Source organism: Schistocerca americana, chromosome 6 (genome assembly GCF_021461395.2).
Source record: "Schistocerca americana isolate TAMUIC-IGC-003095 chromosome 6, iqSchAmer2.1, whole genome shotgun sequence".
Classification (NCBI taxonomy): Eukaryota; Metazoa; Arthropoda; class Insecta; order Orthoptera; family Acrididae; genus Schistocerca; species Schistocerca americana.
Window position 1 is genome coordinate 508,450,721 of NC_060124.1, and position 25,438 is coordinate 508,476,158.

The 25,438-nt window shown below is 41.8% G+C and overlaps 1 protein-coding gene across 1 annotated transcript in view; it reads right to left on the minus strand.

Annotated features, from left to right (window-relative positions):
- Positions 1 to 786: 786 nt before the first annotated feature.
- The window catches only part of LOC124619202 (WW domain-binding protein 4), a 118,640-nt gene continuing 93,988 nt past the window's right edge, over positions 787 to 25,438 (minus strand). Inside the window, exons 3-6 of the mRNA XM_047145421.1 lie at positions 20,573 to 20,707; positions 17,654 to 17,906; positions 13,657 to 13,951; positions 787 to 1,117 (exon numbers count right to left, since the gene is read on the minus strand). Of these exons, the coding sequence (XP_047001377.1) occupies positions 895 to 1,117; positions 13,657 to 13,951; positions 17,654 to 17,906; positions 20,573 to 20,707 (906 nt within the window). The 3' untranslated portion in view covers positions 787 to 894. The remainder of the gene's footprint in view (positions 1,118 to 13,656; positions 13,952 to 17,653; positions 17,907 to 20,572; positions 20,708 to 25,438) is intronic.

The window sequence follows — 25,438 nt, forward strand, 5'->3', positions numbered from 1 at the left end:
TCTTATGCATTATATTTGTAACAATATTATGAGAAGGAAGTTGCCACTCACCATACAGCAGAGATGCTGAGCCATGCGAATGTAACTCACACACATGACTGCAGTCTCAGGCAACTGGAACCACACTGCCAGTGTAGTTTCAGTTGCTTGAGACAGAGAGAGAGAGAGAGAGAGAGAGAGAGAGAGAGAGTGTGAGTCTATTGCTGATGAAGGCCTTAATGGACAATAGCTATAATTGTGAGAGTCATTTTGTTGTACCTATCTGTGTACCTATATGCGACTCAAAATCTCTGCTATATGGTGAGTGGCAACTTTCCTTCTAATAATATTGTTACATTCCATCCTGGATTTTCCATTGTTGCATTATGTGTTTGTTGCACAGTGCCTTGAGCCATGATCTATGCTATTTGTGGGCTTCACTTTGAGAATATTCTATGAAATGACACAATAATTCAATGTGCTACAAAGCTATCTGTCTCCCTAATGTACCAATCTACACTGATGTTCCTCTTCTGTAACTTCTAGTATCCATGGAAGAAAGAAGATTCCAGAAATGAGTAGTCATGATATATACCCGTAACTTTTCTTCCAGCACTAGTACCAGTTTAAATCATGGATTTGAAATATAACCACAATGATTAAAAAAAGCATGAAAGTTGTGACTATATTGCAAAATACATATTCTTTATAATACCTGTGTGTCCTATATAAATTTATTTTCATTGCAGTACTTCAGGGAACCATTTTTAATGAAGTATTTGATGACAAAATACATATGTAACACAATTATTTTTACCAACATCTTTATTCTCTTTATTTATTAAGTGTATAAAACTGTAATAAGATTTTGTACACAAGTCACAATCACAGTATGAGCAAACATAACTGCTTAATTTAGTCCTCATCCAATCTTTGCCTCATATTTCTTTTAACACCAGGAGCAGCTTTTCTCTTTTTAAAACCTGATACACTGACTTCATCATCATCATCTGTCACTATTGTTCCTGTTGCAACAGTTTTTTCTTTGAACTTTACTTTTGGTTCTTCAGTTAGAGTTGGGACTTTGATTGGTATAAACTCTTGTTCAGGTAGCTGAAGATCCACTGGTTTGAATTCCCTGGAAATAAGATTGCCGTTTTCAGTAATTGAATAAATCTAAAAATCCATTTGAATACACAGGACTTCATATCGGGTTAATACATATGATTCCTGTAAAGAGAAATTATATATTAACCTCAAATGAAGAGTACAAAAGGTACAACTATAGCAGTTTCACACAAATTCTTCTCAAAGCCGCACAACATGGTGCTAGAGTTGCATCATGGTAAGTGGTACTGTTGAAAACTGAGATCATTTTCTAGCTCAGAGATTACAGAGAAATTTTTGGTTAACCATTATCTGCCACTTTTACAAATTCAAGGAAAGTAGAGAAAAGCCATGGTGTAAGCTATATTTAAAACTATTTCAACTTTCAGTCACTGTTGTGTCTTGAGCACCCAAAAGGTTAGTTCATGCAAACAGGAAAATATAGACATGTTCCATAAGTACTGGAAAGGAAGAAAAACAATAGCTGAGAACACCAATAAAGGTCAGACTCAACTGTGCATTATCAATAACATTCTGATTGGATTTTCCATTGCTCATTTAAAGTATCAGCATTACATAGAACTCTCCTTCAAATGCTTAGTGGAACACCCTACTAAACACAATTTATCAACAATCAACACCCTACTACCAAAATCCATATGCTTTTCCTATTCTTGATACCTTTTTGATTTGGATTTTCTCATTTTATGCTCTTCTTTTCACTTGCTTTTAGATCCTAATTGTAATACTCCACTACTCTAGCAATATAGACACAGATTCAGAAAGTGACAAATGATATTAGCTGTGTGGCAGTAAGTTCATGTTTTGGCTGGTGTGACTCCAGGGGTCACAGCAAACATGTCACATGGCAGTGGCTACTGGCTAGCTACAACAAATAGATACCGATTGCCAAGGCTGTATTAGCATGCATGGACATAGCGAGCAGAGGACAGGACTGTTCATTGCAGCAGCCCCCCCCCCCCCCCTCCTCCCCGGGACAAGTTTTCTGATGCTATATCTACCAGACCTGGCCTGTTCCCACCATTCCCCCACACCCTCTCACAGACAACACTAGCATCTTCTTCCACCCCTCTTCCTGCTATCCCTCCGCCTCCCCACCATATGCCTCCTCTTTACCCTCACCACCCACCCAAGTAGACTGCTGCCCACATCAGGCGCATTTGCAATCTGGCCTTCGTGCTTGAGGACAGTAGCCATGTGGAGTGTGAGTTGTTGTTATGTGAATGTGTGACAGATCAGTTTTTGAGAAAGGACTTTGTCCAAAAGCTTACATATTTCTTGTACTCTTTTTTGTTGTGCCTGTCTGTGACTCATCACCTCCTCCATGTGGCAAGTGCCAATCTGTCCTTTCCATATTATTGATGAACTTCTTTCAAGTTCATTTTCAAATGAGCCAGTGAAGAAACTTCAGCCTCATGCAACCACACCAATTATGCTCTATGGACTCCCACAGGCGCGCAGGGAGGGCATATTCCTGAGATGCAGAGTAAGCTCAATAAGCTCGACAATGTATCTGATTGCAAAATACCTGACATCAGTTCTAAGGCTGTTGGGTGGCAGATGTGAGCACCACACCAAGTGCTTTGCTCAGATCATGGTATGTTTATAATAATTCAGCTTGGCTATCTCAAATCTCATGCTCAGTTTAAATGTTGTGTCACTCTTCACCAGAGCTGCAGTCAAGGAATCGCTAGAATTAACTGCAGAAAAAAATTGCATCCACATTTAGAAAACATTTAATTTAATGCTGATGTCTTCTTGGTTTTTCTGTGGTTGCATTACTATGAATACATGGATATAATGCATCTCTGTCATCTGAGATTGCCAATACAGACATGGAAGCCTCCGTGGACAGGGCACTAATCTCAGCAGCATTAAAACGAACAGTTTTCTACAAATATGTTGATAATACTTTTGTTATAATGCCTCATGGGAAAGAAGTGCTACAACACATGAACTCCATTGACAATCAAATGCAGTTCACTGTGGAGGAAAAGCAAAATGACCAATTACCTTTTTGGGGTGTTCTGGTACAGGGAAGGATGGACGGAAGACTGCAACACTGCATGTACCGTACACCAACTCACAAAGATCAATACATTCATGACTCCAGTTGTTGTCACCCACTAGAAAGGGAAGGTGAGCTGAACCTGCTGATCCACAGAGCTCATGTGATCACTGAACAATGAAGCTGAATCCTACATTCAGTTCAACTGAAGGCCTTGTTCAACACATCTTCAGGCACAGAGGGTCACACCAAAACCAAAACCTGAGCAGACTACGCCCACAGCAATGGCCTAAATCTTGTACAATGGCAACATAATGAAAAAGATTGGCAGATTTTTACACTATCACAAATTAACATGCACATATTACCTGTTGGCCAACACTAAGTCTCATCTATGGTCATCAGAAGATCATGTAGTAATCTGGAAACCTAGCAAACAGCACATACTGTGCAAATGTGGAAAGGCATAAGTCAGATAAGCAACTGACTGGTTGAAGAAAAGTGCACTGAACATAAATGGCACACCGATCTTCAGCAGCCAATGAAATTATCAACTGCTTAGAGAATAACACAGAATGAAGTATGAAGGCAAAAAAGTTTTGAAAAACATCTCCCTCTTTCAAGAATGTGTATACAAGAAGGCCATTTAAACTTAGCTTCAGAAGAACATAATCAACAAGGGCAATGGATTTCAACTCAGCCATGAACAGATCCCAACATGGAAGCTGCTCCAATCTCAGTGGAGTTAGAACACAGCAGTGCAAAGGCAGTGTGCAGGCTGAGGTTCACCATGTCACTCCTGAGAGTGAGCTGTCCCCACCACTATGGCCAGCACTTTGCATGGTCCATAAATGAATGCGTTCCTTTACAAAGAAAAGTCCAGTAGTACTGCCCCAATCTAATCCTCACTGCAAAGAAGAGAGATAATAGTGTCAGTGGTATTCAGAAACAGCTAAAATTGCTAAAACCAAACAAGATCCCTTGGCTCAATGGTTTTTTTTTTTTTTTTTTTTTGGTGTGTGTGTGTGTGTGTGGGGGGGGGGGGGGGGGGGGGGGGGGTTAGGGTGCAAAACATCTAAGGTCATAAGCACCCACTATAGAACCATGGAATGCTGGGATCATGATGGTAAAAAACCGTTTCGAGGTCCAACACAGAAAGGAAGAAAAAACGAATCTAAAACATCAAGACGTTACGGAAGAGTATCTAAAAGACGTCAACAAGATACCGGAGTCCCCAGGTAGAAATCAGATCTCTTTTGTCATATTACTGCTTTTTAAAAAACTTAAAATGCGAGCCACAGCTCGCACGTCATCCGCTAAAATGTCTGGCAAAGCGGGCAGCAGCCAGACCCTGAGACATAAGTGGCAAAATAGAGGCACAGGATCAGGAAATGTCTGACTGCTATTGGCTGGCTGCAGAAAGGACAGCTGGGTGCAGGGTCACCACTCAACAAGTGGCGGTAACTAAATCAGCAGTGCCCTATTTGCAACCGAGCTAACATTATTTCCTCAAGGCGAGACGACCAGGAGGAAGTTGACCAGGCTGCTGGGAGAGGTTTGACTTCTCTGAGTTTGTCCCCATGAAGAGACCACCAATGGTCATGCCAACGCGATGTGATATGCTGATAGAGGAAAGTACAAATATCTTGCAAGGGGACAGAGTAAGAGGAGGGCCGACCGAGATGGACTGTGGCCTTGGCTGTAGCATCAGCAGTGTCATTCCCAGGCACACCAACATGGCCAGGAACCCACATGAACATCACTTGGGCTCCCTCATCTGAGAACAAATGGAGGCATCCCTGGATCCGTTGAATGATGGGGTGGACTGGATCTGGAGCATCCAGACTCTGAAGGGCACTGAGGGAGTCAGAGCAGATCACACAGCGAGTGAGCTGGTGCCTCCGGATGTAGTGAACGGCCTCACAGAGGGCAAAAAGCTCTGTGGTAAAAATTGTGCACTGGTCGAGAAGCTTATCATCCCTGATGACAAAAGCACAGCCAACACCATGGCTGGACTTGGAACCATCAGTGTACAAAAATATGCTATCGGTAAGTTGTGAGCGAAGTTCGAGAAATTTGAAGCGATAGGTCAGCTCCAGAGTTGAATCCTTCAGAAACGAGCTGAGATCAAAATGAACACAAACCTGTGCCTGAAGCCAAAGTGGTGAAGGGCTCTCACTTATTTGGTAAGTGGCAGGAAGTAAGAACTGTAGTTGATGAAGCAGGTGACAAAAGCAGATGATGGGAGGCCGCAGAGAAGAAACGTACATCTCGTATTGGCAGTCAAGAATGTCATAAAAAAAAAAAAGGTCAAAGGTTGGGTGGCCTGGCATGGAAGAAAGCCAACACACATACCTACTGAGTAGGATGTCGCGCCGGTATGACAGTGGTAGTTCACTGGCTTCTGCGTAGAGACTGTCAACTGGGCTAGTACAGAAGGCACCAGTGGCAAAACGGATCCCCAAATGGTGTATTGTATTTAGACGGCATAAGATAGACGGTCCTGCAGAGGAGTAGACAATGCATCCATAATCCAACTCGGAGCGGACAAGAGATCGATAGAGGTGGAGGAGGACAGTCTGGTCAGCTCCCCAAGAGGTACCACTCAATACACGAAGGACACTGAGGGACCGGGTGCAGCATGCAGCCAGGTAGAACACTTGGGGAGACCAACTGAGATTCCTATCAAATGTAAGCCCTAATAACTTTGTTGCATCCATGAACGGGAGAGCACTTTGGCCCAGTCACAAGGAAAGTGGAAGAGACACCTTGTACCGCCAGAAGTTGATGCAAACGGATTTGGTAACAGAAAAACGGAAACCATTAGTGACACTCCACGATTAGAGATGGTCCAGACAACACTGAAGACAGCATTGCAAGAGACACGTCTGCTGGAAGCTGCAATAAATAGCAAAGTTGTCAATGAAAAGAGAGCCCGAAATGCCAGCTGGAAGGCAGTCCATAATTGAGTTGATGGCTATGGCGAAGAGGATGACACCCAGTACGGAGCCCTGAGGCACCCCATTCTGTGAAAAGGTGTGGGATAAGAAGGCACCCACACATACCCGAAAAACTCAGTCTATTAAAAATTCCTAGATGAAAGTGGGAAGACGACTGCGAAGGCCCCATGTGTGCATAGTACATAGAATGCCTGTTCGCTGACAGGTATCATAGGCTTTCTCCAAATCAAAGAATACGGCTACTGTTTGTCACTTCTCCAGAAAATTATTCATGATGAACATCAACAGGGTGACAAGATGATCAACTGCTGAGTGGAGCATTCGGAACCCACACTGAGCATTAGTGAGAAGATGGTGTGACTCCAGCCACCACACTAATCGACCATTGATCATGCGTTCCATCATCTTACAAATGCTGCTGGTAATGGAAATTGGACGATAGCTGGAAGGAAGAGATTTATCTTTACCAAGCTTAGGTAGGGGAACAATAATAGCTTCACACCAAAGCATGGGAAATACACTGTCAGTCCAAATATGGTTGTAGGTATCGAGGAGAAAGTGTTTTCCCACAGGAGGAAGATTCTGCAGCATGAGGACATGGATTGTATCAAGCCCAGGAGCAGAAGACCTGCATGAGGAGAGACTCGCTCGAGCTCCCTCATAGTAAAAGGAGTATTGTAGCATTCTCAAGTCAAAGAGACAAAAGAGATTGCATGAGCCTCCTCTGCCTGTTTCCAAGGAAGGCAAGCAGGATGGTAGTGGGCGGAGCTTGAAACCTCCGCAAAGTTGGAAACATTGATAGGGTCGACTATGACGTTTCCCGCCACAGTCAGACCAGGGATCAGGGAATGGGTGGTAGTCCCGGAAAGCCAGTGCACACCACCCCTTATGTGAGAGGATGGAGTAAAACTGTTGAATGAGCTGGTGAAGGAAACCCTGCATGCTTTCCTCCTTTCCTTAATAGTGTGACGGCACAGTGCATGTAGTTGCTTGGAGCAGAAGTAGTTCATTAACGTAGGATGATGGTGAAAGACATGAAGCGCACATCGTCGGGCACAAATTGCATTGCCACACTCCACAGTTCACCAAGGGCCGGGACCCAATGGGGAGAAGTAGTAGTATGAGGGATAGATGATTCGGCAGCTGAGAGATAACGTCCACGAGGTGCTCAACCTGATAGTCACAGCTGGGAAATGGCCGTTCATCAAAGACTGCCAAGTAGGAATATAGCCTCCAGTCAGCACGAGAGAATTTCCAATGAGCAGGCTGCTGTGGCGGGGTATGATTGTACAGATGAGTCACACAAGGGAAGTGGTCACTCAAGTAAGTATCAGAAACAGCATACCACTCGAGCCGTCGAGCAAGCTGGGCAGAGCAGATCGAGAGGTCTAACTGGGAATAAGTGTGTGTGGGATCAGAGAGAAACGTGGCTTCACCGGTGTTAAGACACATAAGATTAAGATGATTAAGAAGATCCGCCAAAAGATAACCTATCGGGCAGGCGACAGGTGAGGATGATGGGCATTGGTGTCACCAAGGAGCAGAAAGGGTGGAGGAAGCTGAGCAACAAACCGCATCAGGTCCTCCATAGTGACAGCAGAAGATGAAGGGATATAAATGGTGCAGAGGGAAAAGGTAAATTCGGGAAGGAAAACACGGGCAGCAACTGCTTGCAGGTGGGTGTGCAAGGGGATAGGACAATGACAATCATCATCTCATAGAAGCAGCATGACCCCTCCATGAGCAGGAATCCCTGCTGTAAGGGGAAGGTCCATCCGTAGCGAAGTAAAATGGGAAAGAGCAAAATAGTCTTGAGGACATAGCTTGGTTTCTTGGAGACAGACTACAAGAGGACATTGTGATCGCAGGACCAGCTGGAGGTCCACCCTGTTAGACCAAAGGCCACGGATATTCCATTGTAAAAGGGCCAAAAAATTTAGGAGCATCAGAGAATGAAGAAGAAACACTCACCTCAACGGCCGCTTAGGGTGAGCCGTTGAGGGAGGGTGGTCATTGGAATCCACAGGTTGAGGATCTTTGTCCGTCAACTCATCGGGATGAACACAGCTTCCCCGGTGTCAGTCAGTTGAAAAGGACTGATAAGTCGAAGAGGGCCAATGAGACGGAGAGGGGGAAGACTGTTTGCCTTTCGATGATTGTTTTGACTTTTGGCGATTGGCAGAAGAGCCAGATGTCTGCGAACTCGAGGTACACAAGAAATCTTCCCAGGAATAACCCTTTTTGAATTGACGGTTCGCTGGCTGCGTTGCAACTGTCTTCGCCGGTGCAGGCGAAGAACGGGTAGCAGAATCTACAGCCCGGGAAGTAGGAGACAGAGTGTCAGCTTGAGGGCGAGGCAACTTTGCCACCATCGAACTGAACTGTAAGTCACAAGTTTGCTTAGCCATGTTTTTTGTGAGATGGGGAGAGGCTAACACGGTGCTGTAGATTCCAGACAAAGGGACATTCAGTTTACACCTTGCCAACAGTTTCCGGGCAACAGGAAAAGGTACCTTCTCCTTCACCCTTATCTCCTGAACAGCCCACTCGTCTTGATAGACAGGACAAGAACGAGAAGAAGCAGCATGTTCTCCATGACAATTAATGCAGCGGGGGGAAGGAGGTGGACAGGCACCCTTGTGTGCAGCCCTGCTACAAGTGACACATTTGGCTGCAATTTTATATGATGTGCTGGTATGATTGAACTGGTGGCATTTATAACACCTCAATGAATTGGGAATGTAAGGGCATACAGAGATGACTTCATGGCCTGCCTTTATCTTGGTAGGAAGCGTTAACCGATCGAAAGTCAGGAACAATGTGCGAGTGGGCACCAAATTGGCAGCTTCCTTCTTCATAACTCGATGAACAGCAGTAACGCTCTGATCCAATAGATAATTAGTTGTTTCATCCTCTGTCAAACCATCCAACAGCCGGATGTAGATAACACTGCGGGATGAGTTAAGTGTCCTGTGAGCCTCCATTTTTATAGGGTATTCGTGGAGGAGTTGGGCCTTGAGTAGTTTCTAGGCCTGGAGAGCACTATCAATTTCCAAAGCTGAGTTCCATTGAGGAGATGGGAGCATGACTTCACAGGGCTGGTGATGCCATCCATGCCTTTCTGTATAACAAAGGGGTTTACAGTAGCAAAAGTCTGGTTTTCGTCTAAACATGAGAATAGTAGATATCGAGGCACAACAGGAAGAGACACTGAAGCAGGAGCCTCATTCCACTTTCTTTTATGTGAAACACTTGGAGAAAGAGAAGAAAAATCAGTCATTGGGAAGAAGTCCCCCATGATTGTCAGTGTCTCTGATGGCATGCTCCTTCCATCAGGAGCCCTCCAAAGGGGATCCTCCCCCCCCCCCCTCCCCCCCCCCCCACCTTAGGTGATTGTCCTCACCTTAGGTCACATCTCCCAAACAACAGATGGAGGGACCAATCAGAAGAGGAGGAAGGTAATAGCTCAGGTAATCACCCCTCCCTGGGCTTGGCCTGTACCAGGGGGTATGTGCGGGCCCTACATGCCCACCTGCGGCTGGGAATGACCTGTTACCCAGTCTCCTGCTACACATCAAACACATGGGTGGCCATCAGGCACACATAGGGAGGAGAAGAAAAAATAAGAAGGAAAGGAAGAAAGAAAGGATTGCCTCAAATGCCACAGCGGAGGAACAAGAGAGCAGAACAAGTAAAGAAAGGGACAAGGAAAAAACTGAAAAGGGAAAGGGCTAAACAAGGGAAAGAGCAAAATGAGGAAAGAGCAGTACAGGGAAAGGGCAGTGCAGGGAAAGAGCAGTACTGGAAAAGAGCGGTGCAAGGAAAGAGCGATACTGGAAAAGAGCAGTACAGGGAAAGAGCACTACAAGAGAGAATATTCCTACAAGCAAGCCAACGCAAATGGGCTTCGGGAACCCATGAAGGAACAAGACATCTCCCAAAGAGAGGGGAAAAGGACAGGAGAAGAGAAGGCAAGCAGCACAGAAAGAGAAGCAGTGCTGCGAGGGTTGAGGCTCCGTCATTGCCAAGCACGTACTCACCAAAGAGCGGTGAGCCCCTGGGGGGTGGCTCAGTGGAACACTCTCAGATTCTGTAAGGAATCTGCAGATGAATTAGCCCCTCTCTTAACCATAACATGTCATAGATAATTTGAACAAAAAACTGCACAAAAAATTCCTGCACATGTATTCAGTTCAATCTTCATAATATATCAAGATTGACAACTTCCTTTAAACGTCCATAAATTTAGAACTGTGTACTTCTGAAAGTGCTATAATGTTGTATTCTGTGACTGCAACCAGTTAGTTACAATCAGAATCAGCAAACTTGTACAAATACCTGATTGCAACAATTTATTGGGATTGAAATGGGACGGTGACATAGGCTTGAAAATAGATACAGAAGGTGAGATGGTAGACTTTATTTCATTGATAGAATACAGGGAAAATGGTCAATCTACAAAGGAGATTGAAACTTCCTGGCAGATTAAAACTGTGTTTCACTATGGAAACATCCCTTAAGCTATGGCTAAGCCATGTCTCCGCAATATCTTTTCTTTCAGGAGTGCTAGTTCTGCAAGGTTCGCAGGAGAGCTTCTGTAAAGTTTGGAAGGCAGGAGACGAGGTACGGGCAGAAGTAAGGCTGTGAGGACAAGGCGTGAATCATGCTTGGGTAGCTCAGTGGTAGAGCACTTGCCCGCGAAAGAGAAAGGTCCCGAGTTCAAGTTTCGGTCCAGTAAACAGTTTTAATCTGGCAGGAAGTTTCATATCAGCACACACTCTACTGCAGAGCAAAAATCTCATTCTGGATACAAAGGAGATTGCTTAAAAATGCTATTGGAATATCCCTCAGGTATGTGGGAACCATACAAAATATAACAAGGGATACTGAACATGTACGCAGAAGGGCAGCACAAATGGTTACAGTTTTTACTCATGGGAGAGCTTCACAGGAATCCGAAAAATCTGAACTGCTGGATGTTTGAAGAACAATGTCAACTAATCCTCTGAGGTGCCATTCCCATAGAATTTGCACACAGAAGATGAGACCAATTACAGCACACACAGAGGCATTTAAGTAGTCATTTTTCCTGCACTCCACATGTGAATGGAATGGTAAGGAACCCTAATGTGTAGTACAGCAAAAAGTATATTCTGCCAGGCACTTTTCAAAGCGGTTTGCACAGTATGGATGTAGACCATAGACCATAACAACATTCCTTTGGATGTCTTGGCATTTATGCACAAACATTGGGAGAGTGCTATAATACAAGGGCATGCTGAAAAGTAATACCTCCAAATTCGCTTTTAATACCTCCAAATTCGCCTTTTTTTTTTTTTTTTTTTTCCTCCTCGGTATCATTTGAGGTATTATGTGTCATGCATATTACTCAGTCGACTTTCCCACTTCACTGATTCAAGTTGCAACCCTCTGCCACTAGAGGGCTCCAAACTGTAGTGTGTAACATGGTGGTGCATAACATAACTATATCGGTGTGTGAGAAACAGCATGCTGTAATCAAGATTCTGAAAGCACAAATTTGAAGAATTTAACCACACATGGGGCACTCTCTCCTTCAGCATGACAGTGCCAGATCAGACATGAGCACTGCAACAACTCCAACAGTCCATCACCTTGGATTCACTGTTATTGATCATCCTCCATACAGTCCTGACATGGCTCCATCTGATTTTCATCTGTCTACAAAACTTAAAGAACACCTTTGAGGGCTTCACTTTGATAGTGATGAAGCAGTGCAAGCAGAGAGGTTGTGACTCTGTCAACAAAGTCAAACATTCTGTAGTGACAGTATCAACAAACTAACCTCTAGTTAGGATAAATGTCTTTGTCACCAAACAGGGCAGCTGAGTTGAGGAATAAATATTTAGCCATGAAGAATAAGGATGCAGAATGTTAATACAGTTTGTTTTATTTAAAAATCTTTAAGAGTTCTCTTATAAAAAAAAATTGGAGGCATTACTTCTCAACGTGTCCTCGTAGCTAATGTAATAACACAGATCTGTTCCCTCTAAATACACTGCCTGACAAAAAAGAAAAAAAAAGTTAAGCACCCAGAAGGGAAGGAGGATATGAAATGGAAGTTCAGAGGTTGATAGGGTATGCAATGTTGTCTCAGTAATTACAAAACTAAGTGAAATTTGTAAAGAATTTGGCACTATGAACACACTTATCCACAAGATACTGCACTTCCTCTGGACCGAACCCAGACACTGATTTGGTTAGGAAGATTCACACAACCATTGCATCCTTCCCTGATGCTTACGAGTCAACACCTGTTATAACTATTTCTCAGAATCTTGGGTACTGGCATTGGGATGGATATGTCAGGGATAGACCTGAGAATCTTGATGGTGATGAGAGTATCTCAACATCACATGGACAGTTCGTAGAGCTACATGCTGCATGTGGATCAGCATTATCCTGTCGAAAAATAGCACCATGGTACTGTCGCATGAGAGACAACACATGAGGACACAGTGGAATAATGGTACTTCCCCCTTCCCCCCTGCCGCCCCCCCCCCCCCAGGTTGCCACCACACTCCCTAACAACAGTTATTCGGGGTAATGCACAACCATGATTCATCGCTGAACATAATGCAATGCCAGTTGTCAGTAACACTTGCTTCCTGATCACAGTAACACACCAAACAGAGCCATTTGTGTTTGTGGTGTTGATGGCAGCCTATGCAAAGGGCAGTAATTTCATAGTCTGGCAGCTGCTAGTCTCCAACCAATGGTGTGGGATGACACAGAATGTTGCAGGAAGTCCGTTATTCATTCTCATATGGTAAGCACAGAAGTGCAGTGGATGATGAACCTCCCTTGTGGTGGTCGGATTCGGCCAGCTGGAACCTTGATGACAAGTATGCCTGCCCTCATTTTCCCACACCGTCTAATATCAGGCCATTGTCACACTGACATGCCCCACAAATCTGAATATTGCAAGATTCAATTACTTGGCTAAAAGCAGACACACAATGAGAACCCTTTGAAACTCTGTCTTGTGCTGATAACACTGTCTCTTCATACAGATCACACAACATTTGATTTTGTTCGTGCTCCTTAAATACCTTAGCAGGCCAGACAACAATACTACACATGAATAACATTAATCCATTCAGGTCACCATTCTACACGCCACACAGAACTGTCTAATCATATACATACATGCCAATGGTGTGTACATATAAAAAGTTATACTGACATTCTACCATGTCTCCTGGGTGCTTCCCTTTACTATCAGGCAGTGTAGTTACATACTCACATGCTCAGTATCAACAAAGTTATCACAGCTTATCTACAAACATTTGCTTGATACATACAAAGGTTGAAACTTTCATTGCAACTAGGAAATTTAATTAATTTTTACACAGAGTGTTAGTGTTACGAAAATTCAAACTTTGGTGATAGTGTAAGGACCTGTGAATTGGCATTTGGAATGTCCACTAGTCCTTCAATCTTTTTACTTTTGACGTATTTTTATGAACAGGTTTCAAGCTTTGTTTGCAGTACACATCATTGGTATCAACAAGAGTAATCATAGATCTTTAGCAAACTTACTTTTTCTCTATAACTTTCCATGAGCCATAAGGATCAATCCTTGGAGCAGGACCTATAGGAGCAGACATCTTGGGTTTCTCCTTGGCCTCTTCTTTTTCTTTCCTCCCATAAATTTCCTTCATTTTCTCACGCTGTATGCGTGCTTGTTTTTCTTCACTTATTTGTTTTTCTTCTTCTTTCTTCTTCATTTCATCTGTTGCTTTCTTTCTCTTTGCTGCCTTTTCAGCTCTCTTGGCCTCTTCTTTTTGTTCTGCTAATGAAACATAGCCATCTTCTGGTGGTTCCCACACTGATTCTAAATAAAGAGAACACTATATTAGCACATAAACTTATACTCAGTGGAAGATAACACTGTAAGGAAAATAACACTGTAAGAATTGCAACAACGTTGAACAACTGTGAGACACTCTGAACAGATCATGTAGAGATATAAGAGTTGTGAAGAATTTTCTGTCACTTGAGTAAATCCATAGCTGACAACAGAGACAGTGGAAGATAATATTAGCTAGCTCAGTTTACTGTCTGTGGGTTTTTGCTTTCTATTATGTTTTACATGAATTTCAGAGTTGCTACTCCATCACTTTTGTCTCACTGATTTTGTTCTAGGAACTCCTTTTTGTAATTGTCAAGCAGTTATATATGTATGACTTTGATTTAGATTGAACTCAGGCCTAGTCATCGAGTGGTAAAGCATGAGCCTGGAAACAAAGATATCGTGGGATTAAATCCGATCAACAGGAAATTTTCAGTCTGCCTTTAATCTAGCAATCACCACTCAGTAACGTGAAGGCTTTTCAGGAATGAAATGTGGTTACAGTTCCAAGTTAAACTGTAGATCCCCTTTCTCCAGGTGGATAAATGTGATAGATTCCGGACAGGCAAGTTGCCAAAGTGGTGTCCAACTGGAAGACTTGCACTTACCCACTGATCCACACACCATCATCAGTTAAGCGGAACAGATAAGAACAAATGCATCATCAAAAAACAAGAAGCTCATAACGTAGAGCTTGTAAAATTATAAAAATTGAACTACCTTTGAAATACAAATAGGTTACAACAAATCAATATATACAACAATTCACTGATTATTACTTACAATAGATGAACTGCAAAGAAAGTTGTTTAGTAACTGATGAATTATACAGAAATATGAAATTAGTAAAAATATTTTATTTTTTGACACACCCATAATTTTTTTTTTTTTTTTTTAGATAACTTGTTTCCACCATCTCAAATGGTCTTCACGAGATGACAAAAACCATTTTAACAATTATAGCAGTCATGATCCCACAGTTTATAAAACAGTTAAGATGCATCATTACACAAGAACCAGTGAGACAATTCGCAAATGAAAAATTACAACATAATAATTTCCTCATTGGGTGAAAGAGTATTGGGAATGCTTGAATTACATGGCCAACTTCACACATCCGTCCACATCAAACCCACCAACAAGCAACAGTACCTCCATTACGACAGCTGCCACCCATTCCACATCAAATGGTCCCTTCCCTACAGCCTAGGTCTTCGTGGCAAACGAATCTGCTCCAGTCCAGAATCCCTGAAGCATTACACCAACAACCTGACAACAGCTTTCACATCCCGCAACTACCCTCCCGACCTGGTACAGAAGCAAATAACCAGAGCCACTTCCTCATCCTCTCAAACCCAGAACCTCCCACAGAAGAACCACAAAAGTGCCCCACTTGTGACAGGATACTTTCCGCGACTGGATCAGATTCTGAATGTGGCTCTCCAGCAGGGATACGACTTCCTCAAATCCTGCCCTGAAATGAGATCCATCCTTCATGAAATCCTCCCCACTCCACCACGAGTGTCTTTCCGCCGTCCACCGAACCATCGTAACCTCTTAGTTCATCCCTATGAAATCCCCATACCACCTTCCCTACCCTCTGGCTCCTACCCTTGTAACTGCCCCCGGTGTAAAACCTGTCCTATGCACCCTCCCACCACCACCTACTCCAGTCCTGTAACCCGGAAGGTGTACACGATCAAAGGCAGAGCCACGTGTGAAAGCACCCACGTGATCTACCAACTGACCTGCCTACACTGTGACGCATTCTATATGGGAATGACCAGCAACAAACTGTCCATTCGCATGAATGGACACAGGCAGACAGTGTTTGTTGGTAATGAGGATCACCCTGTGGCTAAACATGTCTTGGTGCACGGCCAGCACATCTTGGCACAGTGTTACACCGTCCGGGTTATCTGGATACTTCCCACTAACACCAACCTATCCGAACTCTGGAGATGGGAACTTGCTCTTCAGTATATCCTCTCTTCCCGTTATCCACCAGGCCTCAATCTCCGCTAATTTCAAGTTGCCGCCACTCGTACCTCACCTGTCATTCAACAACATCTTTGCCTCTGCACTTCTGCCTCGACTGACATCTCTGCCCGAACTCTTTGTCTTTAAAAACGTCTGCTTGTGTCTGTATATGTGTGGATGGATATGTGTGTGTGTGCGAGTGTATACCCGTCCTTTTTTCCTTTCTTCCCCCCTAAGGTAAGTCTTTCCGCTCCCGGGATTGGAATGACTCCTTACCCTCTCCCTTAAAACCCACATCCTTTCGTCTTTCCCTCTCCTTCCTTCTTTCCTGATGAGGCAACAGTTTGTTGCGAAAGCTTGAATTTTGTGTGTATGTTTGTGTTTGTTTGTGTGTCTGTCGACCTGCCAGCACTTTCATTTGGTAAGTCACATCATCTTTGTTTTTAGATATATATATATATATATATATATATATAATGGAAGGAAACATTCCACGTGGGTTCCCTCTTTCCTGATGAGGCAACAGTTTGTTGCGAAAGCTTGAATTTTGTGTGTGTGTTTGTGTTTGTTTGTGTATCTATCGACCTGCCAGCGCTTTTGTTCGGTAAGTCACCTCATCTTTGTTTATATATATATATATATATATATATATATATATATATATATATATATATATATATCTATGTTGATGCTATATTGCTATGTTGATAGACACACAAACAAACACACACACACACACATATACAAAATTCAAGCTTTTGCAACCCCCGGTTGCTTCATCACAAAAGAGGGTAGGAGAGGGAGAGACAAAAGGATGTGGGTTTTAAGGGAGAGGGTAAGGAGTCATTTCAATCCCGGGAGCAGAAAAAACTTACCTCTGTGTGTGTGTGTGTGTGTGTGTGTGTGTGTGTGTGTGTGTGTGTGTGCGCGCCTATCTGTGACTCAGCGTCTCCGCTATATGGTGAGTAGCAACTTTCCTTCTCATAATACTGATACGTCAAAAGTGTTAATAACTGGAGGCATATCACTAATTCATGACATCAAAGAGTGAGAAAGAGAAACACTAAGGAAAAGTTTGCTTAAGCACAATTTTAATCAAAAAGAAGTCTCGAGCATTATATGAGCATAGTGGGAAAAACCTTTGACACTTTCAGGAATGAATGATAGAAATTTTACAATGAAATATGATAGGATGAATGAAAGATTTCTCTATCTAGTCTTCTCAGTTAAGGTTAATAAGAACTGACTGCTTGAAACTGAACGATATCTTCAGGAAATTGGTATCACAAATGATACAGTACAGGATAGAGATGCAATGAGAACACTTATGGGAATCATCGACTTGAAAAGCAAGAACTGGATGCAACAGTATCTGGGCAAAAGAATGGAAGAGAAACTTCATTGAGAAGACGAATAGCTCTTAGGAGAAAAAAAAAAAAAAAAAAAAAAAAAAAAAAAAAAAAAAAAAAGAAAGCAAATTCATCAGCTAAATAAGTGCAGTTGGGCTCTTCAGTTAGGGATAATGATGGGAAAAAAAGAGTTCCTAAATTACATTTAATTTGCAAATTAGAGCAACACCTATTCATTTGTTTAACTTATCTAATATGATCAATAAATGTACATTATATAATAGTAATTGAAATGTTGTTGACCATGTCTTTAAATTGGAATGAAAACCTTTTCACACATATGAAGTGATCATACCTCCACTTTCTGTATTCCAGTAGTATGTATGGCCTTCATCTGATTTGGCTTCCCACCACACTTTTTTCTCCTCCTTTTTTTCTGTTTCAGTGGTTTCTGCAGATTCTTTCACCCTAAAGGCAATATCTACCAATTCTTTTTCTTCCGAGGTGCCACCTTCCTCTAGATTTTTCTGCATTGCTTTCTCTTTGATAATTTTTGATGTATAATCTGCTTCAGCTTCCACATCCTTCAGATACGCTTTCATGGCAGCCTGTTGCAAAATTTTACCAATGCATTTGTTACAACTCTGAGTGATTTTCAGTTTAGACATACTATCAACTTAAGGAGAGAAATAAAAGTCACTGATATTTTGCTGGAAGAGAAAGGTCTTAATTGGTGATTTCCCCACACATATTAACAGAACAGCATTATGCAAGAAATCTAGAAAGCTTTTAAACAAAATTAAAAGAAAAAAAAAAGATTCATAGACCACACAGCTCTGATCGCAAAAGTCAACCTTATTTTCTGGTGCTTTTGTCCCTCATTGGTGCCCAGTCAGCATGCTTATTAATGGATTTAGCAATGTTAATCTAAGGGGTGACCAGATGCCCTTCCTGTCACCATTCCATTAGCCCCAAGAACGGAATACGTGTACCACAATTGGCTGCATACTGCTATTCATGTGAAAGTGAGAGAAGGTTTCTAAATGTTTATGAACCATGTAACTGATGTGGAACTTGGGTACCAGTCCAGTATTTACCTAGTGAGATGCGGGGAACTGCCTAAAAACCACATTCAGGCTGGCTATCACACTGGGTCCAATCAGGTGCACCTCCCGCACCTGAAAGCAGCACTTTAACATGCACATCTGTCTGGGTAGGTAATAGCAAAAGTCAACACTATTCCAATTTAAATATAATTCTCTCTCTATTGGCTTATGTACTGTGGGTCTAAGACACCTCTGGAAAACATTCATCTGATGTGGGGAAATTATGTTGGAGCAGCTGTCTTAGTGTTCTGCCTCAGAAGAGAAAAGAAGAGAGAAACACATACATACACACACACACACACACACACACACACACACACACACACACACACACACACACACACACACACAAACACACACTTGCTTGCAGAAGAATTATGTAGTTTTATTTAACCTTTCATTTGCTTTCAGTATCACCATTCAGTTCCACAACAATAACAATGCAATACTTTTTTGAGATTCCCTAATGCAAATCAGATAAACTGTACATTTACCTTCCTCACCACTGGACTGAGGATGAAAGGGAGGGGCCATAATGTGACAGATGCCACTCTTTGTACAAAAATCTTCAAAATCTTGAAACACAAACTGTGGGCCATTGTCAGTCACTATCATATATGACAGTTCTTCTAGGAACAAAAAAACATTGAGAGGGTTGTGGCTGTAGCTGCTGTGGATATGGCCAAGTAGAAAACAACATAAGTGAATTTTGAGAAAGGATCAACTACTACAAGCCAAAAGGTTTTAAGGAATGGACCTATAAAATCAGCATTAATATGCTCCCAAGGGGAGCTGGGGGCCAACACATGGGGAAAGAGAGGCCCGTGGTGTCACCTGATCGGTGGCGCACTGTGAGCAGGCTGACACAATACATGTGATGTTACTGTAAACACCCAGCCAAAACACATTGTGGTGGGCCAAAAATTTTGTACAAGAAACACCCCAATGGTCCAGGCGGACAAAGCGCATGACACCCCAGCACAATGTGGACAAGATCGCAACCACGTGCACTGACTCTTCAGTAGCCAACTGTAACACACTATCGAAAATGAGGCAGAGGTGGTGAGCACAGTAATTACACAAGGGATCCAATGCTTGGCTTGATGGTTTATCTGTTCAGCCGTGAAGGACATTTGTAAAACAACCAGACACAGGACAGGATCGGTCACGACAGCCACCATCCATGGGGTTTCAGGTTTCAATGTCTAAATGGAGAACCTACAATTTATCCTGATCAAATGCTGGATCAGGGCCAACTGGCAACTGAGAAAGAGCATTTGGATTAGCATGTTGGCAGTGGGTTGGAAATGAATCTCATAGTTATAGCATGACAAAAACAGAGCCCAGCATTGCAGGCAATGGACTGATTTGTCCAATAAAGATGCCAAAGGGTGGAAAAGAGAAACAAGAGCGACAAAACGAAATTTAGAACCATATACGAAAACATGAATTTTTTTTTAGTGTGGCTTCTTTTTGTATCTGTGAGTGGCACTGTTGCTCCTGAATGAGAGTTTTGGAAGTGTATACAATAGGGTGTTTGGAAGAGTCCACATATTTGTGCATAACAATGGCCCCAAGGCCATACTGGGAGGTGTTGGTGAATGAGCTAAGATGTTGGCCTGCTTGGAAGGTAACTAAGCACGGTGCAAAGTGTAATTTTGACTTCAGTAGGGTAAAAGCACACTCACAGGTGGGCAACGAGTGAAAAGAAACACCTTTCCATAAGAGAGCACGAAGTGGCTGAACCACTGTGGCTGCAAAAGGAAGAAATTTAAGGTAGTAAGAAATCCTTCCAAAAGAAAGGCCAGCAATTCTTTGGCAGTGGTAGAACACAGCAAAGCTGCAATGCTTCAACTTTGAATTTCACCTTCCTCTACCTAGCACAAATATTTCTCTCATTTCTTGATTAAGAAAGCAGTTTATATCTGGCACAGCATGAAATTCATTAGCAGCTGCTGAATTCCTGCTGTTGTCTTTATATGTTATGCTAGTATACCAGAATGTACCATTAAGTTATAATTTAAATTTATTACTCTCACAATATCTGTGTGACATGGTGTATGGCAGAAAATGAACACATTTCACTTTGAATGACCTTTTCAAATAAATGGTGGCTGCTTATATATTATGATACTGATGAGTAAGTGAAACAAATAATTTGACTATACCTCTTCCATCTTTTTCATCTCATTGTCAATGTTTTTATTACTCTCATATTCCTCTCGGCTCTTCTTACTAATTTCTGAGATGCGTTTGGCAACATTCTCCTTGTGTCTGGAACCACCCTCATGGAATTCAATGCTCTAGAAATAAACAGTTACAAGTTACAGGGTTCCAAACAAATATTAAAAAGTTGGTAGGAACTGGCATGTTTCCAAAAGTTTTAGCCTCTGAACTGTTCAGTTTAGCATAATACAGATGAATATTAAAATGAAATACAGAAGGACTATTTATTTGAAATACACAAGAAATTGCTAATGGAATAGGGAATACTGTAGGAAAAGATTTCAATTAATTGTGCACAAATTAGTTCAATGCAACTTTAATTTATTCTATTAGTTAGCAAGAATCAACAACACACTTTACGCTTTCTCGTGCTGTTACTTTTAGCGAAGATTAATGCTGTGGAGGATTTGTGCCATTCCAATGTAAAATTAGACTTCTGTTGTGATGATTTGCTACACATTTCAACTCATGTAGACATATGGATAGCTTATAGGCAGGAGCAAATACATTGCAGAACTATATAATAATTGAGTAATGCAAACATAGAACCACTCAGGCCACTTAAAATCAAAGACATTATAAGCATCCATATACAACAATGTGTTGGTTAATATGTTGCATCTGTCAGTTTCTGGTAATTTGATATTCAAAGGTATGGTGTGTATAAATAGAAGACACATTTCTATGGCAAAAAGTTACTTTCAAATTTTTGTGAACCAAAAATCCAGAATTGTCCTCCATTTCCCTCACTACTTTGTGTGAGAGTCAAATGGCTAAGTTATGAGTGATTTGGCATGTGTTTAGGTACGTAAATAACAATTTTCTCCTTACCAGTTGCTGCACACCATGACACCAATGGCTTAGTAACTACTTCAATGCCCGTGCTATTTGGGTTCTCCAGTTCCAGCACCTGCTCAACTAAATTGAGCATCTCTCTCTCTCTCTCTCTCTCTCTCTCTCTCTCTCTCTATCTATCTACCTATCTACACCTCCTTCTTCCCCAACATTCCCTTCCTTGCCACTTACATCCCATATTGCCAGCATTGCCACCAGCTTTAATGTGTGTGGCATCCACATTCCCAAGCTACAAAAAAGCTTTTCACATTCTATATTGTTTTTCCTCCCATATAGCCTCAGATTTTTCAGACAGGTTCATTAACACAGACAGCACACTACCACCATTTTTAAAAGAAAAGAGTGCAGAAAAAAAGAATGGCTTTCTTGAAGGAGTGCTTCTAGAGTTTACCTAGGATGGTTTAAGGAGGCCACAGAAATAGCACATCTGAATGCATATGCACCCAGATCTGAATTTTTAATTAAAAATAAGTATATTGCATCTTGAACAACTGATTATTTGTCAGGTAGAATGAACAGCATCCTTAAGAAACCGTCAGTCACGTTGAACAAGTCATGTAATAAACTGGCCAAAATAAGTGTGTGTGCACATATATGTTAACCCCCCAAACCTCCCTTCCCTCCCCAAGCCTCCTTCTCAATACTCTGCAGAGCACTGGAAATCACTACATACAGCAAACAGCTACCTATGTAACAGACAGTGTGAATTAAGGCCCAAGCACCACAAGCTGCTTCTTGGAGCACTACACTGAGAGGGGTGCCAGAGGCATCACAGATGTATGATTTCTATACAGGGTGTGTCACAATTAATAACGACTGCCTGAGGTGCCAGACTGAAGTGGGCACTAGGGGAGCCCATATGCAGTATTTGAATTCAGTGCACATCACGACTAGTAGCGAAAACTTACATAGGTGAAAGAGTATAAGGGAAACAGGGGGGAGGGGGGACACTAAATAAAAGTTGATTATGTAGAAAAATGCTCTCAAACCAGCCCCGGTAATGGAGGGAAAAGTAAACTTGCATTCTCAGTGCAATTTGGTGGAGCATGCCACATCTTTAGTTACGAACCAGACAGTGCAACTCATACATACTGTTCAGCCAATCAGTGTGCCTGAAAGAATCATTTCAAGCTTAGACCATGTGGGCTTTGTCACTTTAATACAAAAAGGGTGTGTCACTACATGAAGTTGTCCACTGAAATGGTGTACACCACATCAACATCATTTGGACATTCTGCCACTATCATGAGAAACAGAACATTGAAGATTCACTTCACACTGATCACCCAGATGATGACTGAAATCTACAAATTATGGCTTGTAAGCCCCACAAGGAACATGAAATCTAATGGGTTCACCAGGGAGGTGTGTCCATCATATTTTGGATGGGTATCATGCACAAATGTCGGACACATGTCTTCACTTTCAAGCACAATTTTGAAGACTGTGCAACTTTGTGAAGGGATCCTGGAACACATTGTGTTGCCCTAGAGTAAACATTTTGGTGACAGATTCATCTTTCAAGATGATAATGGCTGAGCACACTGGGCTCTTCTCATGGAAACCTCCCTCCTTTCGAGTTATCAGTCTTCTGACTGGTCTAATGTGGTCCACCAAGAATTCCTCTCCTGTGCCAACCTCTTCATCTTAGAGTAGCACTTGGAACTATTTGCTAGCTACATTCCAATCTCTGTCTTCCGCTACAGTTTTTATCCTCACAGCTCCCTCTAGTACCATGGAAGTCATTCCTTGATGTTGTAACAGATGTCCTATTATCCTGTCCCTTCTTCATGTCAGTGTTTACCATATATTCATTTCCTCTCCAATTCTGCACAAAACCTCCTCATTCCTTGCCTTATTAGTCCACCTAATTTTCAAGATTTGTCTGTTGCACCATATCTCAAATTCTTCAAACTTCTTCTATTCTGGTTTCCCCACAGTCCATGTTTCACTACCATACAATGTTGTGCTCTAAACATACATTCTCAGAAATTTCTTCCTCAAATTATGGCCTATGTTTGATACTAGTAGACTTCTCTTGTCCAGGGATGCCATTGTCTCCAATGCTAGTCTGCTTTTGGTGTCCTCCTTGCTCTGTCCGTCATTGGTTATTTTGCTGCCTAGGTAATAGAATTCCTTAACTTCATCTACTTCATGACCACCAATCCTGATATTAAGTTTTCTTTCTTCGACTTACTCTCAATTCACATTCTGTACTCATTAGACTGTCCATTCCTTTCAGCAGATCATGTAATTGTAATTCTTCTCCACTTTTGCTTAGTACTGCAATGTCATCAGCGAATTGTATCATTGACATCATCTCACCTTTAATTTTAATTCCACTCCTGAATCTTTCTTTTATTTCCCTCATTGACTCTTCAGTGTACAGACTGAACAGTAGGGGCGAAAGAGTACATCCCTGTCTTACATTCTTTTTAATCTGAGTACTTCATTCTTGGTCTTCCACTATTATAATTCCCTCTTGGCTCTTGTACATTTTGTGTATTACCCATCTCTCCCTCGAGTTTACCCCTAATTTCCTTGCACCATTTGACATTGTCGAATGTGACGAACACTTTTTCAACATCAGCAAATCCTATGAACACATATTGATTTCTTTTTAGTCTTGCTTACATTGTCAATCACAATGTCAGGACTGTCTCTCTGGTGCCTTTACCTTTCCTAAAGCCAAACTGATCATCATCTAACACATCCTCAATTTTCTTTTCCATTCTTCTGTATATTATTCTTCTCAGCAACTTGGATGCACGAGCTGTTAAGTTGATTATACAATAACTCTCAGACTTGCCGGCTGTCAGCTCTTGCTGTCTTCGGAATTGTGTGGATGACATTTTTCTGAAATTCAGATTGTAGATCACCAGACTCATACATTCTACATGCCAACGTGAATAGTCATTTTGCTGCCTCTTCTCCCAATGATTTTAGAAATTCTGGTGGAATGTTATCTATTACTTATGCCTTATTTCATCTTATGTCTTTCAAATCCCTTTTAAATTCTGATTCTAATACTGGATCCCCTATCTCTTCTCAATCAACTCCTACTTCTTCTTCTTCTATCCCATCAGACAAATCTTCCCCCTCACAGAGGCCTTCAATATACTTTTTCCACCTATCCATTCTCTCCTCTGCATTTAACAGTGGAAATCCATTGCACTCTTAAAGTTACACCCTCGCTTTTAATTTCACCGAAGGTTGTTTTGACTTTCCTAAATGTTGATCAGTCCTTCCGACATTCATTTCTTTTTCGATTTCTTCACATTTTTCATGCTTCCCTGCACTTCAGTAACTTGTATTTCCATATTCCTGAATTGCTGTGACCATTTTTGTACATCCTTCTTTCATCAACCAAGTGAAGTAGTTCTTCTGTTACCCATGGAATATTCACAGTTAATTTATTTGTATCTACGTTTTTCTTTTCAATTTCTGTCATTGCCCGTTTTAGAGATGTCCATTCCTCTTCAATTGTACTTCCTACTGAGCTGTTACTTACTGCAGTATCTATAGCCTTAGAGAACTTCAAGCATATCTTTTCATTTCATAGTATTTTTGTATCCCACTTCTTTGCATATTGATTCTTCCTGAGTTATCCTTACACTTCAGCCTACTCTTCATCACTACTACATTGTGATCTGAGTCTATATCTGTTCCTGGGCGTGCCTCACAATCCAATGTATGATTTCAAAATCTCTGCCTGATCATGATGTAACCTAACTGAAATCTTCCCGTATCTCCCGAATTTTCCAAGTATACCACCTCCTCTTGTGATTCTTGAACAGAGTATTCACAATTACTAGCCGAAACTTATTGCAGAACCCAATTAGTCTTTCTCTTCTCTCATTCTTAGTTCCTAGCCCATACTCTCCTGTAACCCTTTTTTCTATTCCTTCCCCTACAACTGCATTCCAGTCCCCTAAGACTATTAGATTTTCATC